This window comes from Phoxinus phoxinus (genome assembly GCF_949152265.1).
Source record: "Phoxinus phoxinus genome assembly, chromosome: 20".
In the NCBI taxonomy this organism is placed as follows: Eukaryota; Metazoa; Chordata; class Actinopteri; order Cypriniformes; family Leuciscidae; genus Phoxinus; species Phoxinus phoxinus.
The window spans coordinates 12,543,751-12,557,363 of record NC_136895.1 but is presented as its reverse complement, the minus strand read 5'-3'; the positions used below and the strand labels follow the sequence as shown (position 1 = coordinate 12,557,363).

At 36.3% G+C, this 13,613-nt stretch overlaps 1 protein-coding gene and 1 long non-coding RNA gene across 4 annotated transcripts in view; one reads left to right on the top strand and one right to left on the bottom strand.

Moving 5' to 3' along the window:
- Positions 1–5,444, bottom strand: part of LOC306987829 — a 35,087-nt gene extending 29,643 nt beyond the window's left edge. Inside the window, exons 1-2 of one of the 2 annotated variants that reach the window (XR_013795258.1) lie at positions 5,314–5,444; positions 3,024–3,146 (exon numbers count right to left, since the gene is read on the bottom strand). This is a non-coding gene — a long non-coding RNA (uncharacterized lncRNA). The remainder of the gene's footprint in view (positions 1–3,023; positions 3,147–5,313) is intronic. The other variant, XR_013795259.1, reaches the window with a different exon arrangement.
- LOC306987810 (beta-1,3-galactosyltransferase 2-like) lies at positions 4,689–13,298 on the top strand. Of its 2 annotated transcripts, none has more exons than XM_079592390.1 (2): positions 4,689–4,829; positions 8,340–13,298. In XM_079592390.1, the coding sequence occupies exons 1-2, from the start codon at positions 4,804–4,806 to the stop codon at positions 9,424–9,426; spliced, it is 1,113 nt and encodes a 370-aa protein (XP_079448516.1). In that variant the 5' UTR covers positions 4,689–4,803; the 3' UTR covers positions 9,427–13,298. The 2 variants fall into 2 exon arrangements, with proteins under 2 accessions (XP_079448516.1, XP_079448517.1); XM_079592391.1 differs by lacking the exon at positions 4,689–4,829 and adding an exon at positions 5,306–5,453 and having other exon boundaries at positions 8,340–10,301.
- Positions 13,299–13,613: the final 315 nt, after the last annotated feature.

Sequence of the window (13,613 nt, the reverse complement as noted above, 5' to 3'; positions counted from 1 at the left end):
AGCGTGTCATTTCAATCGGCCGCTTAGAAAACATTATACAAACAGGTTTTTTAGGATTCAATAGTAGACATGATTTTGTGAGCCACTCCTGTACACGAGTCAATGCAAATGTAAGCGAATGAGGCGCTTCTTGTTTTTGCATGTGTAAAAATTACTGCGTCATCTGCATACATTAAAATATTGATGTTTTGGCATACTGTAGGCAGGTCGTTGATGTATAAGGAGAATAGAATTGGTGCAATATGGAGCCTTGAGGGACTCCTACTGGACATTCGAGGGGAGGAGATTTAATATTGTCAACAGAGACACAGTGCATTCGGTTGGTTAAGTACGAGTTCATCCAGCTGATGGCTTGTTCGGAAAAATTTAAGTTTGATAATCTAGATAGGAGTATTTGATGATTGACCGTATCAAAAGCCCTTTTCAGATCCAGGAAAACAGCACCAACAACAGAATGAGTGTCTAACGAATGTTTAACCTTTTCAATAAAGACATTAAAGGTAGGGTAGGTAGGATTTATATAAAAACTTTTTACCAAATTTGATTAAACTTTCTATATATATCAATGCATAATTAAAATGTTAGTACTCTGATAAAAAGAGTATAAAAATCGAGTGACTCTAGACCGTTTAATCTTCATTAAACACAGCTCATTATTTCCATTCGGGACGAATCACAGGATTGGCTTGCGCGACTGTCACTCTCCGTCGCCATGACTACCGCCGCTATTACTGGCTCTGCCCACGTGCGCGCAGTCGCGCACCCGTTTTTAGGTGGGAGTGAATGGAATTAATGAGCTGTGTTTATTGAAGATTAAATACACTAGAGTCACTCGTTTTTTTTACTCTCTATTTCAGAGTACTTGCATTTTAATTATGCATTGGTATATAAAGACAGTTTAAACAAATTTGAATAAAACATTTTTTTAGACAATTCTGACCTACCCTACCTTTAATACATATATTTAGATGCTTTATTAATTGTTTTGCTATCCATTTTTCAATAATTTTAGATATAACAGGCAGAATACTGATTGGTCTATAATTATTGATATCTAATCTCCTCCCCGATTTAAAAATTGGTGTAATTGTGTCCACCTTCCAATCTGGTGGAACAACAGACTGTTTAATTGATAGATTAATCATATGTGTAATAGGGCATATTAAAGACTCTTTGTGCAATTTAATGAAATTTGTGTCCGATCCAAACTCATCCTTAGCTTTGGAATTATTTAATTCATCAATGATGGAGGCCACATCTGGTTCCGTAATTTCTTCTATCAAAAATATAATAATCTTTCATCATCTCTGTGTCTATGATTTTCAACCGAAACACTGTGCTTTACTATAAATAGGAATTATCACTTATGACACAGGCTCAGATAGCAGCTTTTAGCTGACTTTAAATGAGAGAGAGACTCTGAGGGCCCTATTTTAACGATCTAACCGCATGGTCTAAAGCGCAGGGCGCAAGTTCACTTAGGACGTGTCCAAATCCACTTTTACTAGTTTAACGACGGGAAAAATGGTTGTCACGGCCAGCGCATGGTCTCTTAATGAGTAATGGGTGTGTTTGTGGACGTAACGCGCAATAAACCAAACAGAGTCTCATCTCCCATTCCCTTTAAAAGCAAGTTGCGATCGAGCCATGGCGGATTTTCCGGATATGCTCGTGCGCGAGGTTAAAGCGTAAGCAGAACATCTACCGGGACAAGCCAGATTCCACCATATCTTTATGTACACAATATTAATCTTTTACATTGTAATCCTTTTATTTTTAATATTTGGCATGTTTGTGTGCTGGTGCGAGTCCCTGTGTGTGTAATAAGCAGAGTGTACGCGTGTTGTTGACCCGCCTATAGGCTCATATTACTAATGTGCCCTTTAAATAAAAAATAAAAATACTGCGCCATTGACTTTAGACCAGGTTTCAGTTAGTCAATGGCGCAGTCTATTTCTGTTGCCTCAAAATAGTAACGCACCAACAATGCGCCTGAACACACCTCGGTTTTAGACCAGGACGCCCATGGGCGCACAGATAGGCCCAAATGCATTTGCAATTTAAACAACATGGCGCAGGACATTAAATGATAAGTCAGTTGGGCTGAAACTAGCAAACAACACTTGCTTGGCGCCGCATTGCGCCGGGTGTATGATAGGGCCGAGAGGCACTCAGGACGTGTACACTGCATTTTCAAAAACGTTTAACAAAGTTTTATTATACTGTCTTTTAACTCTAGCCCAGCTTAGGACATCTTTGCCAGAAATGAAATAATATAAAATATCAGTTGTATATATTTTTGAAACTCACATGTTTTGGAGTCATTGTCTGTAATTGGACATCAACCTGTATTTACAGTATCCATATTAAACACCATATTAAACAGCTCTCCACCAATACACAGAACGGGTTGACGTTATACAACATACAACATCATACCTTACCTCATCTTCACCCCCTCATGTCATTGTTGTTATAATAATAAGTTCTGTTATTGTATTTGAGTTTTTTCTGTAAAACACTAAAAGGCTGCTGTGACTTTAGAACAGACTTAGAGTCTGTTCTCTAAGCAAAAACATGGATGCTGACTATAAAGGGCAGTATCATCATCCAGTTCTTCAGCATTAGCTGTCCATTTTGTCGAATGCAGAATTAGGTAAACCAAAATATATATATTTTTTTACATTACATTTACATTCATGCATTTGGCAGACACTTTTATCCAAAGTAACTTACATTGTATTTAAGTTTAATTTATTTAATTCATTTTTAATAAGTTATCCATTCCCTGGAAATCTAAGCTACAGGAATGTATTGCAAAAGAATGAAGCTTTAATGATTTGAATGTAATGGATTATCATGAAGGTAAATGAGTAGCCAAACTCAAGAGCACGTAGATGTGAATTTGAGAACTTTTACAATAAATATTCGTACTTGTGCGTGAACATTTACACTCACAGCTCCAATGTGAAAACCTGTAAAATAAAAATCTGAAGTTGAATGTTGAATGTTGAAATTTGCACTCGCAGACAATAGTCACAAACCTGTATTCTGAATTTGAAGCTGCAGACAAGTGTGCTTGCAGGTTCATCCTGAGAATCAACCCTGATGGCACCAAACACCAAACGCACAGATCAGATGGAAATCTGGAAAGTTCCAAAGAAAAGCATTAGCCTGAACCCCTCAGTGTTTCTCATCAGAGAGCTTGTCAACTTTGACTGGCAAAATTACTGAAATGTAACAACACAAACTGACTTTTAATGTATTTTATTATTTTCAGGCCTGTTTTGCTTTTCAGTGTGTGTACGTTTTTGCCATGCTACAGATACAAATGGTCCCCAGGAGATTAATTCTATGGACTTTGGTGATGTTACCTTTTTTTTTTTTTTTTTAGCTAGTGTCTCCTAAAGGTCAAGATTTGTAATTTGTACTTCTAAAAACAAAATGTTAAATGATTAAAAAGAGTAGTATGGACAAATGTTCATGAGTTATTGTGATGTTTTGGTAAACATAATTTTTTTATATTTTTTTTTATAAACTTGATAATATTAATGCTGTAACTTATGGTTGTACACTCTCATAAAAAAAGGTACAAAAGCAATTACTGGGGTTGTATCTTTTCATTAGCTACACCTTTGTACCTAAAGAGAGTGTAATTGTACATCAAAGATATTAGAACCTCTTTAAATGGTACCGTCACAGCCTTTGTAGGCTACCTGTTTTTCTGAGAGTGTACGATGGTTAAAACTACAGCGTTTAATGCAAGAACATACTTGTGCTAATGTCATTACAGTAACAGGTCTAGCAGGGATATAAATTAATATTGAATAAAAGCTTGCCTTAAAAAACATTTTTTAAATAAAAAAGTCTGTACTCATTCCCTTAGTCAAGTGGACTTAACTTACTTAAGTGGATTTGACTTCATTTGTTTTACTTTACTTGTTTTTTATCTGTATGAGACATTAGTCAGCAGCGCTGCTGCAACACAGAAACTGTATAAAAAAGGTTTTATTGCAAACAGTAGGCTAGATTAATAAAACAAAAGAAAAAAAAAAACCAGAAATACTGGTTACACCACATTTGTTGCTGCTCATCCATTTGTAAGTAGACAGTTAGGCCTACATGACCAAACAAAAACCGTAAATAAGGTCCTAATCATCCAGGTAAACAAATTGGAAATACAACATTTCCTAGAAATTTAGGAGTGTCTGTTGAAGCACATTTTGCAAGGAAGTGTTATTCCGTCCAGTGCATTTATTCCTCTTCAAAGTTTAAAGCAACTTTTCACCTCACTTCCTCTAAGAATCAAATTCATTCTGACAATAACATGCTCATGGTAAAGGTGTAGCTATTATGTTACTCACAGCAACAAACCTAATCCCATAATCAGAACAATACCTTAGAGAGGATGTTCCCATGTAGCTTCTCTCTCTCTCTCTCTCTCTCTCTCTCTCTCTCTCTCTCTCTATATATATATATATACATATACAGTATCTCTCTATATATACATATACATATATATATATATATATATATATATATATATATATATATATATATTTCTCTCTCTCTCTCTCTCTATATATATATATATATATATCACTAAAACTATGTATTAACTATAGGCTATGCATTCAAAAATTAGCATTTTCATTGAAGATGGACACGTTTCAGTTGTGGGTTTGTTCATAGACGCAAGAGAGAAAAACTGCTTCCTCATCCCCGCCTCTGTTAACTTATTAGGTCTAGACTTTACAGGAAGGAATACGTGAAGTAGTAGGGTTACTAGTTGAACACTCTAGAATGGCTATTAAGAATATTTGGCACAGGTAAGCTCACCCATCCTTTTATTATTTGTTTTATTAGATATTTTATAATGTTATTTGTGTTGTTTACATACAACATCTTTTTATAAACTAGAGCAGAGACTTGAAATAAAATGAATTCATTTTACATTTAAACATTAGCTTGAATTTTTATTTAGAAACCAAAAACATGTAGGCTATCCAGGAGTGTGAAGTAACTAATAACAAATACTCACGTTACTGTAATTAAGTCGGTTTATTATTATTTTTATTTTTTAATGTAACTTTTTTTGAGTAGTTTTGTGTAATTTTACTTGAGTACATTTTTAAGTAATGTAGGCTATCGGTACTTTTACTCCGTTTTCCTTCCGTTTGTGGATCATTGCTCGTTACATGCTTGTTTTAAAATTGTATTTTTTTATCCATCATCGTGATTGGATCGAGTAACCGGTCTCGTGACTATCGTCAAATCAAATTCTGCATAGAAAACTTTATCCGCTAGACTTACTGTTACTCGTGACTGCTGTGGAAGTGCTCCCATTTACTTCATAAAGAGAGACGCGCGTTGCGATCTGTTCACTGCTGCGTCTCGACATGCAGCATCACTTGGAGAAGTCGGCAGCTCTGCGCGTGGTGCGCGCTGTGAAGGTGTGTTGGGGACACTCTAAAACGGTGGGAAAGCACCTTCTGTGCTGCAATTGGAGGAGCAGATTCAGTATGCAGTGCAGCATAAACCATGGCGTTAACTTGAACTGCGTTTCTGTCAGTGCGTGTCTACAGCTAGTTAATAAACAACGTTTTTTGATTGATACTTTTCACACAATCCGCCTTCATTTAGCAAGTGCACCTGCGCAATTTTTATTTCCAAGTTCAACATTTGTTGTTGAACTACAAAGTTTTAGTTTAGTTTAGTTTATTACAAGGACAATGCATATTAACATGACAAGTCAAAATATGCCAGAGTTAGCCAAAAGGCTAGTTTTCATCTGCAGTCCTAGGCCAGATGTATAATAGGCAACCTAAAAATACAATGTCAATACAACAATTTAAGCAAAACATAGATTATACAGAAATACAACAAACCCTACAAATTCTAAAATCAGCAGAGAGAAGAAGAGAAAAAAAGAAAGAGAGAAAAATCATTCAATGTTGACATATTTGCATACTAAAAAGCCAAATTTTAAAAGAAGAACGAAATCCATAATAACTATTTACTTCTCTAACTGACGTTGGGATGTCATTCCATTCTTTTGAGGCTTTAATGGAGAAAGCAGACTGACTAAAAGCAGTTTTCCTGAAATGAATCACACAGTCCCTTCTAAATGTACCTCTAGTGAGACGACTGTTTTCTGATCTTAAACTCAGAAACTCACTAAGAGGTGGTGGAGCCAGGCCATTGAGAATTTTATATGCTAAACAGCCATTTGAGAACTTAACAAAGTTTTCCCAACTCAACAAATTATATTTTGATAAAATCTTACAATGATGAAAATGACGTGGTTTCTTATCAAAAAATTTTAGCGTTTGTTTATATATAGTCTGTATTGGGAGCAAGGCGGAGTGGTTGGCCTGAGACCAAGTAGTTAGACAATAATTCAAATGCGAAAATATCATAGAGTGCATAAACATTTTGGCCGCTTGGGTAGACATTGAATTCCTGATATATCGAACATTTTATTTTCTTAACAGTATTTGAAATATGAGAATTAAACTTAAGTTTGGAGTCAATGATAATGCCAAGATATTTAAATTCTGAGACAATTTGAATTTTTTCACCAGTAATAAAAATGTCCGGATCGACTGCAGAGTTGGTGGTTTTACTAAAAAACATACCAACTGTTTTGGAAAGATTTAACTGCAGGCTACAGTGGTTTAACCATTCACTAATTTTAACCACAGCATTCGTAAGTTTGGCAGCCACTTCTGCTTTTGTTGTTCCATGTATATATAAAACAGTGTACAAAGTACAAAGATACATGCATTTGTTTGTGTGTTTCTTTTGTAAAAGTTCCCTATATAATGTTCAATTTTCCTTACACATTAGGCTATATTATCAGCATTACAATGTGAGTAAATGTAGCGGTGTAAAATGTAAGGTAGGATGCCACCCTTCTTGAACAATGTGCATTTACGTTTAAATTGTAACATATTTAATGGCATGGAATTACAGTGTAATTATAGCTCACTGTCTTAGCCTATTTCAGTTTATTAGGTGAGGTAAACTGATAATATTAGTGATTCTCATTATCAAACCACAAACCCTTTGGGAGAGAAATTGGGTATTTTTGAACCTCTCTATTTAACCCATCTCATGGTGTGTGATGCTGAACTATCGTGTGAGTTTCTAAAGGTTTTGAATTCTTAGCACAGTTATGAACACTGATATTTTATATTTATGAACATTAATATTTATTTCTCAGGCTCAGTGGCCTTACACCTCATTTTAAATGCATTTTTTTTTCAAACAATATTATTTAAATGGTGATGTGTGTACTGTTTTGATGCAATTTAAAAAGATGGGTGATAGATATTATTCAATATTTCTGAAAAAGAACAAAAGATAATGTAAATTACAGTATGCACAATGTTTTTTTTTCGAGTTTATTATAAGGGGGTAGAATGCACAGCTCAGTACTCGCTATGAGTAGCCTACTACGTTTTTACTCTCAAGTATTTTTTTGGACAAGTACTTTTTAGTAACGATACACTCAGCTCACGATTTGACACGTATCACGATACTGGATTCACGATACGATACAGTATGTATCACGATATTTTGAACAAAATAAAAAAATTAAACTGAAAATTAAATAACAGATTTATTTAACATTAACAGTGTTCAATAACTGCCGTGTTATACATACAACTAAATATGTACAACTACATACAATAAAGAATTTACAATACTTCAATATAAATCAAGATTTAGTTTAACCTTCTGTATGTAAAATTAACAATTGACTAGGTGTCACTGACCAATATAACTGAATTGTGTCATGAAATTAGAATTAGGATAGCCCAAGAGAGAACTTCTTTCGAGTTGACGTGCATTTTTGCGCACCTCTGTGCTCGAGGGCTGCCGTTATAGCCGTCTTGAGCACAGACGGCTCAAGACGGCTCATATTGTTTTTCGCCTACAATATGAACAAATGACTCTTATGAGATAGTTCGTTTATTGAATCGTTCAGAATTGTTTCGCACGTTACACTTCTGCGTTTTCTCGCCCCTCCGTCCTCCAGCCCGTGATTCGGAAATCCTATGCCATTTGAATCAGACTGATGAATCATTCAATTAATAAGTTCTCTGAATCAGTCAAAGAATGCAAACTTACTGCAAGCTATCTTTAAGTGATGTCCATGTGTACATAAAGTTCATGAAACTTAAATCACTATCATAACTAACTGATGTAACGTGCAAACTTAGTTAAAAATTTGCAACCCTTATTTTTGGGATATATATATCATATTTTTTTATTAAAAATGTGTTTCACTGTGAGACTAATTTTGACTGTTTCTCTTTTTTTTTTCTCTGCAGTTTGACTCAGGATAGATGTTTATTTATACAACAATTTAAAACGGCATTTTTTCTGCTGCTTACATTGACCTTCTTATTGTTTTCCGTTGCTTACGCCACTGATGTCACTTTCGACAGGATTACGTTCCCTCATACATGGTTTACTAAAATCATGAATCAGACTCATTATAAGGTAATTGACAGGATTTGGGCCGATCATAATCGAAAAGATACATTAGTGCATTTGCCCAATCAGCAAATACAACAAAGAGGTTCATCTATTTATTATCATATAGCTCATCCAAGCAACTATCATTACATTCTGGATGAACCCGATAAATGTCAGCAGAATCCGTTCCTGGTCTTGATGGTCCCTGTGGCGCCCCATCAGTTAGAAGCTCGTAACGCCATCCGGAGCACGTGGGGGAATGAGAGCACAGTCCAGGGAAAAGCAGTGATGACTCTGTTCTTGGTGGGATTGACTGGAGGATCCGACTCTGAAAAAGCTCAACAGCAGCTGGAGGAAGAGAGCCGACAACACAGAGACTTAGTGCAGAGCAACTTTGTGGACTCGTACTTCAACCTGACCATAAAGACGATGGTGATCATGGACTGGTTGGCCACTCGTTGCCCTCAAGCCAATTTCAGTATGAAGGTCGATTCTGACATGTACTTAAACATGGACAACTTGATGACGCTCCTACTGGCACCCAACACACCCAGACAGAACTACATCACTGGAATGGTGATGTGGGACCGGCCTGTCATCAGAGACAAAAACTCAAAATGGTACGTGTCGGAGGAGCTGTACCCCGAACCGAAATACCCCACATACCTGCTGGGAATGGGATATGTTTTCTCCAATGACCTGCCAGAAAAAATTGTTGAGGCCTCCAAGGAAATAAAGGCCTTCAACATAGAAGACGCATATGTGGGCGCTTGTGTGAAACTTGTGGGCATTTCACCCTCATCCCCCCCAGACCCTTCACAGTTTAGAGCATATCTGGGACAATATAATCGAGAGGATTTCCTCAGGGTCATTACAACAATCCTGGGATCCCCACAGCAGCTAATAGACATCTGGAAGGACGTAAAGAGGTCCACATAAAAGTATCCCAAAACCCGTGTCTGGTACGGGAGCACAAACAAACAAAAATGAGAAACAAAGATTTATGTTTACAAAGACATGAAACATGGCGGATGTTTATTTAAGAATTATTTTAAAGCTGGTCACAAAAATACGTTCTGATGGTGCAAGGAGATCGTTTGAGGAGCAGTTGACACATAAAACGTTCTTGAATAGGAACTTGAGGTCTTGAGGAAGTGGGTTTCAAAATTACAACTCTAATGCACAAGGTGTCAAAAGTCTGCAACATCTATAGCTATATGGAATTATGTATATAGAAATACAGGGAATATCTATTTAAACTGAAAACTGTTTTCACAAAGCACAGGTATTTTTCATAAATGTGTGTGGGGGAAGGTTGCTAAGTCATATATGTATTTTGTAGTTTTATACAATTAATTAATTATAATGTATGTTAGCCGGAAGAAGGGTTTATATTTTGGTACATAAATTATTTTTATTTTTACTGTTTTGTGGATGTCATTAATGCTTTATTCTTTAAAAAGTGTTGGTGGAAAAACAACATAAGAGGGAGAACTCACATTTATATCAAGGTTCAATGTTGAAAACAGACTGGGAGTCTAAAAAGAGCATTTCCTGAAACAAATAAAATATATTTAACAATGTACTTAAATTGAGCTGTATAACCTGTGTAATCATAGCTGTAAAGTTATTCATGGCCTTAAACAACGACCTCGTTTTAAACTGGTTTAATCTCGTTTTGTGTGGTTATGCAGCTTGCTGTGTGATCAGGAAGTGAATGTTTTTTTCTCAGGCTGTCTTTATTGTCTCTAACTGATTAAAGTCCACAGCTCTTTGAATTTTTCTGAGCAGAGGAAATATGTCAGAGGCGTGGTTTTCAGATTGCACTGCAAAAGCCCATAATGTCTGTTTGAGAATGAAACGGCACAACTGAATTTAAAGAAATAAAACGCATTGCTGATAAGTAAAACATATAATATATACATATATGAAATAAGATTACTATTAAGTATAAGTATTTAAAAGTTAGGGTTTAAAAGCTATTAAACAGGGGTTGAAATGTATGAGAACTTATAGTTGAAATGAGGCTGTCTTTATGTCTCTAGCTAAAGTCTGTTGTGGCAAAAATTCATCAAACAAACATCACTGCGTAGGAGACACTCAAAGACAGTCAAATTATAAAATAGAAGTATTTATTCTTGCAAGAATAGGAGCAGTCTAATACACAGTTGTTACCCTGTGCAGAAGAGTGACACCCCCCCAGACTGAACCAGCTTTTATCTCAGTTTCAAGGCCTTCTTCCTGCCAGAGCCTTCCTCCCAGTAGTTTTCCATCCAGTAGTTTTTTCATAGACAAAGAAGCCATAACTCTAGTTTAGATTCGTCACTAGTTTAAGCCCCCCTTCACCAAATGGCCTTCTGACATCTAGGTCAGAGGTCCTCGTTCGTCTGTTCTCTGGAGTGTCTCCCCCTTCTGCCTCCCCAGGTACATAAACAGAATCTTCTCTCACTTCAAGTGAGAGACACACATGTGACATTCTTTGAATCATCTATATTTTACTAAAGATCAATGAATATCATAAAATCGCCACCACAACTCTCTCTTTGAATTTTTTTTGAGCAGAAGAGATGTCAGAGAGTGAATTGTTTTCAGAATTCAACCGGCCATGATGTCTATGCAAAAATGAGATGATACAGATGAGTTTAGAGAAATAAGAAGGGCCACGCAAATTAGGCTACAAGGCCCCGCCTCCCACTCGTGTCAAAGCGTGTCGATCAAAGTTTATTTGAATTGCGGGAACAGCAGTCAGGCAGACATGTGTTCTCTCCTCTCCAAGTTTGATGTCAGCAAACAACAGTAAACTTAATTTGATGTGCATCTAGTCTGTCTGTATGTCTAACCCAGTGTATATTTGGGTCTTTCTGTGGCTTGCTAATGCCAGCCACTTTCAGGGCTGTGTTCTGTGTGTTACTTTGTGCCTGACAAAAAAAGTGAGAGTGAAATACAACTATTTATAACGTTTGATAAACGACAAAGGGCGACGGTGTTTGATTATAAACTGCAGCTCGGAAAAGATAACCGCGTCACGCGTTAACATGCGTTCATATGCCTGTGCACGAAATGAAACGCGCCCTTTCTCTCTTTCTGCATTCACCCAACATTTCAGTAAGTTGTTAGGGATCTTTCAACATACCTTTTCATGTTCATTAATGTTTATTTAGTATTAACTAGTAAAGAGGAAGAGATGATAAAGAAAAACATACGGTTTAGTTTAGTTAATTTATAGCCTACAGCAGTTCTGCAAACAGTGATGCCATCGTCAAGCTTGGTTCAGTTCTCATACTATGGTGACAAACTGACAATGCAGGCAGATCAATAATATTGTTGAACATTAAAGTGTCCCAGTCATAGCAAACCAGAACCCACAGTGACAAGGAACCCAAACTCCATCAGGTGACAGAATGGAGAAAAAAACCTTGGGAGAAACCAGGCTCAGTTGGGGGCAGTGCATGGCGGCTGGTGAAAAATATATTAGGTGGGGCTGTGTCATATTCAGTCAGTTTCAATAGTCTGGTAACCATGGGAGTCTTTTAGCGTAGTCCGTAGTGGCTCTGAGGTTGTGGAATGCTCTTCCTCAAGACATCCGTCAAACATCCACCCTTCTCTCCTTCAAAAACACATTTTTTATCTGAATATTACTCTTCAGCTCAGTCTGTAAATTCTATATTGTTATTGATATGCTTAGATAGTTTGAAACCCTCTTTGTTTGTATCTTTAACCTAACTTTGTAAGTGACCTCTGTATATTAGGCCTATGCCTACTTTCTGGTGTTTATTGTGCTGTGTTTATTTTGTTCTATTCCTTAACCCAGTCCCAGTGGTTCTCAAACTTTTTAGAGTTGTACCCCATAAGGCTTTTAACATCCTTCTGCGTACCACTCTTCAGTCACACCCTTTTCAGTAAGGGACAATATTTGCCCCCTTAAATAGATTGTTCCAGTTCATTTCCTTTACAAATACCTTTATAAAATAAATAATGGTTTAAATAAATAAAAAATTCAATAGAGAAATATGCAATGATGGTAAAAACGAAGTCATGCTTTTAAATATTAATTTAAAACCGCCAGTAGGTGGCGAGTCATCAAGTCATTCATTCAGTACCGATGCAAGTGGCTGTATTTATGAATTAATCATTGAATCGTTGACTCTAATGATTCGTTCAAAGCCGCAGATGCAGATTCGTTCACAAACACTGCTGTGGCTTTCGGTGGAGATATTATTTTGTTGTAAAAAATACTTACAACTGTGTTGAAAATTAACATCACTTAATATTAATATTTTGTTTGTTGAACTGTTATATAAAATCAATGTCACAGTTGCAATCGTGTGGATAGCCTCTAGCTATGTTTCCATCCACATGTTTTTATCCGAATTAAGTGATATCGAATGATAAATGCCTTATGGAAACAGTAAAATTCGATTGAATTTCATGAATATCGACTCAAATGAAATGCGTTCGGTCTCATCGGATTTTATCTTGATTGATATATGGCTTATGCGATAAACGCTGATGGGAACATTATTTGCCTAGTGATGGGCAGATCGAGGCTTCGTGAAGCAATGAAACAGTTGAACCAAATGGTTCATATTGTTTCGAGGCTTCGAATCAATCCGACACCCGTCTCCACGGTGACACCTAGTGGTCACTTGCAGGTGTTGATCCTGAAACAACCTTGACGAGCCATTAAAAAAAATGTGTTGTTTTTTTATTATTGTATTTTTCTAATATGTGAAGCTTGTAACCTAGGCTCCTCACTGTGCATAATGCTATTTTGGTCCTGCAAAATGAATATTAATAAAATAAATCAAGCCACAATGTCTCACTTTTTTAGATATTTCAAAAATATTAATTTCTCTGCTGTGGAAGGACTTAGCCTACTTCTTTTTTTACAGATAATTTCTCCAGCCTTTGAAAAAATCCTCACAAGAGACACTTGTTGCTGGTATACAAAGACATTTTTTAGCCAGGACAAACAAATGAGGAAAGATTACTGCTCTCTCTTTCCAGTAAGTTAGTGGATCATGAGTTCTGGGCAAATACGCATCGTTGATGTATTTTTTCACTTCCACTGTGGCATCAGCTCCTCAAATGGCGCATCATGGATGATGTATTGTTGCAGTAGGCAA

Bases quoted from the DNA above. Each gene is read 5' to 3' on its own strand.
- LOC306987810 (XM_079592390.1), top strand. From the start codon at position 4,804: ATGGCTATTAAGAATATTTGGCACAG. The intron at 4,830-8,339 runs GTAAGCTCACCC...TTTTCTCTGCAG, and splicing joins ATTAAGAATATTTGGCACAG to TTTGACTCAGGATAGATGTT.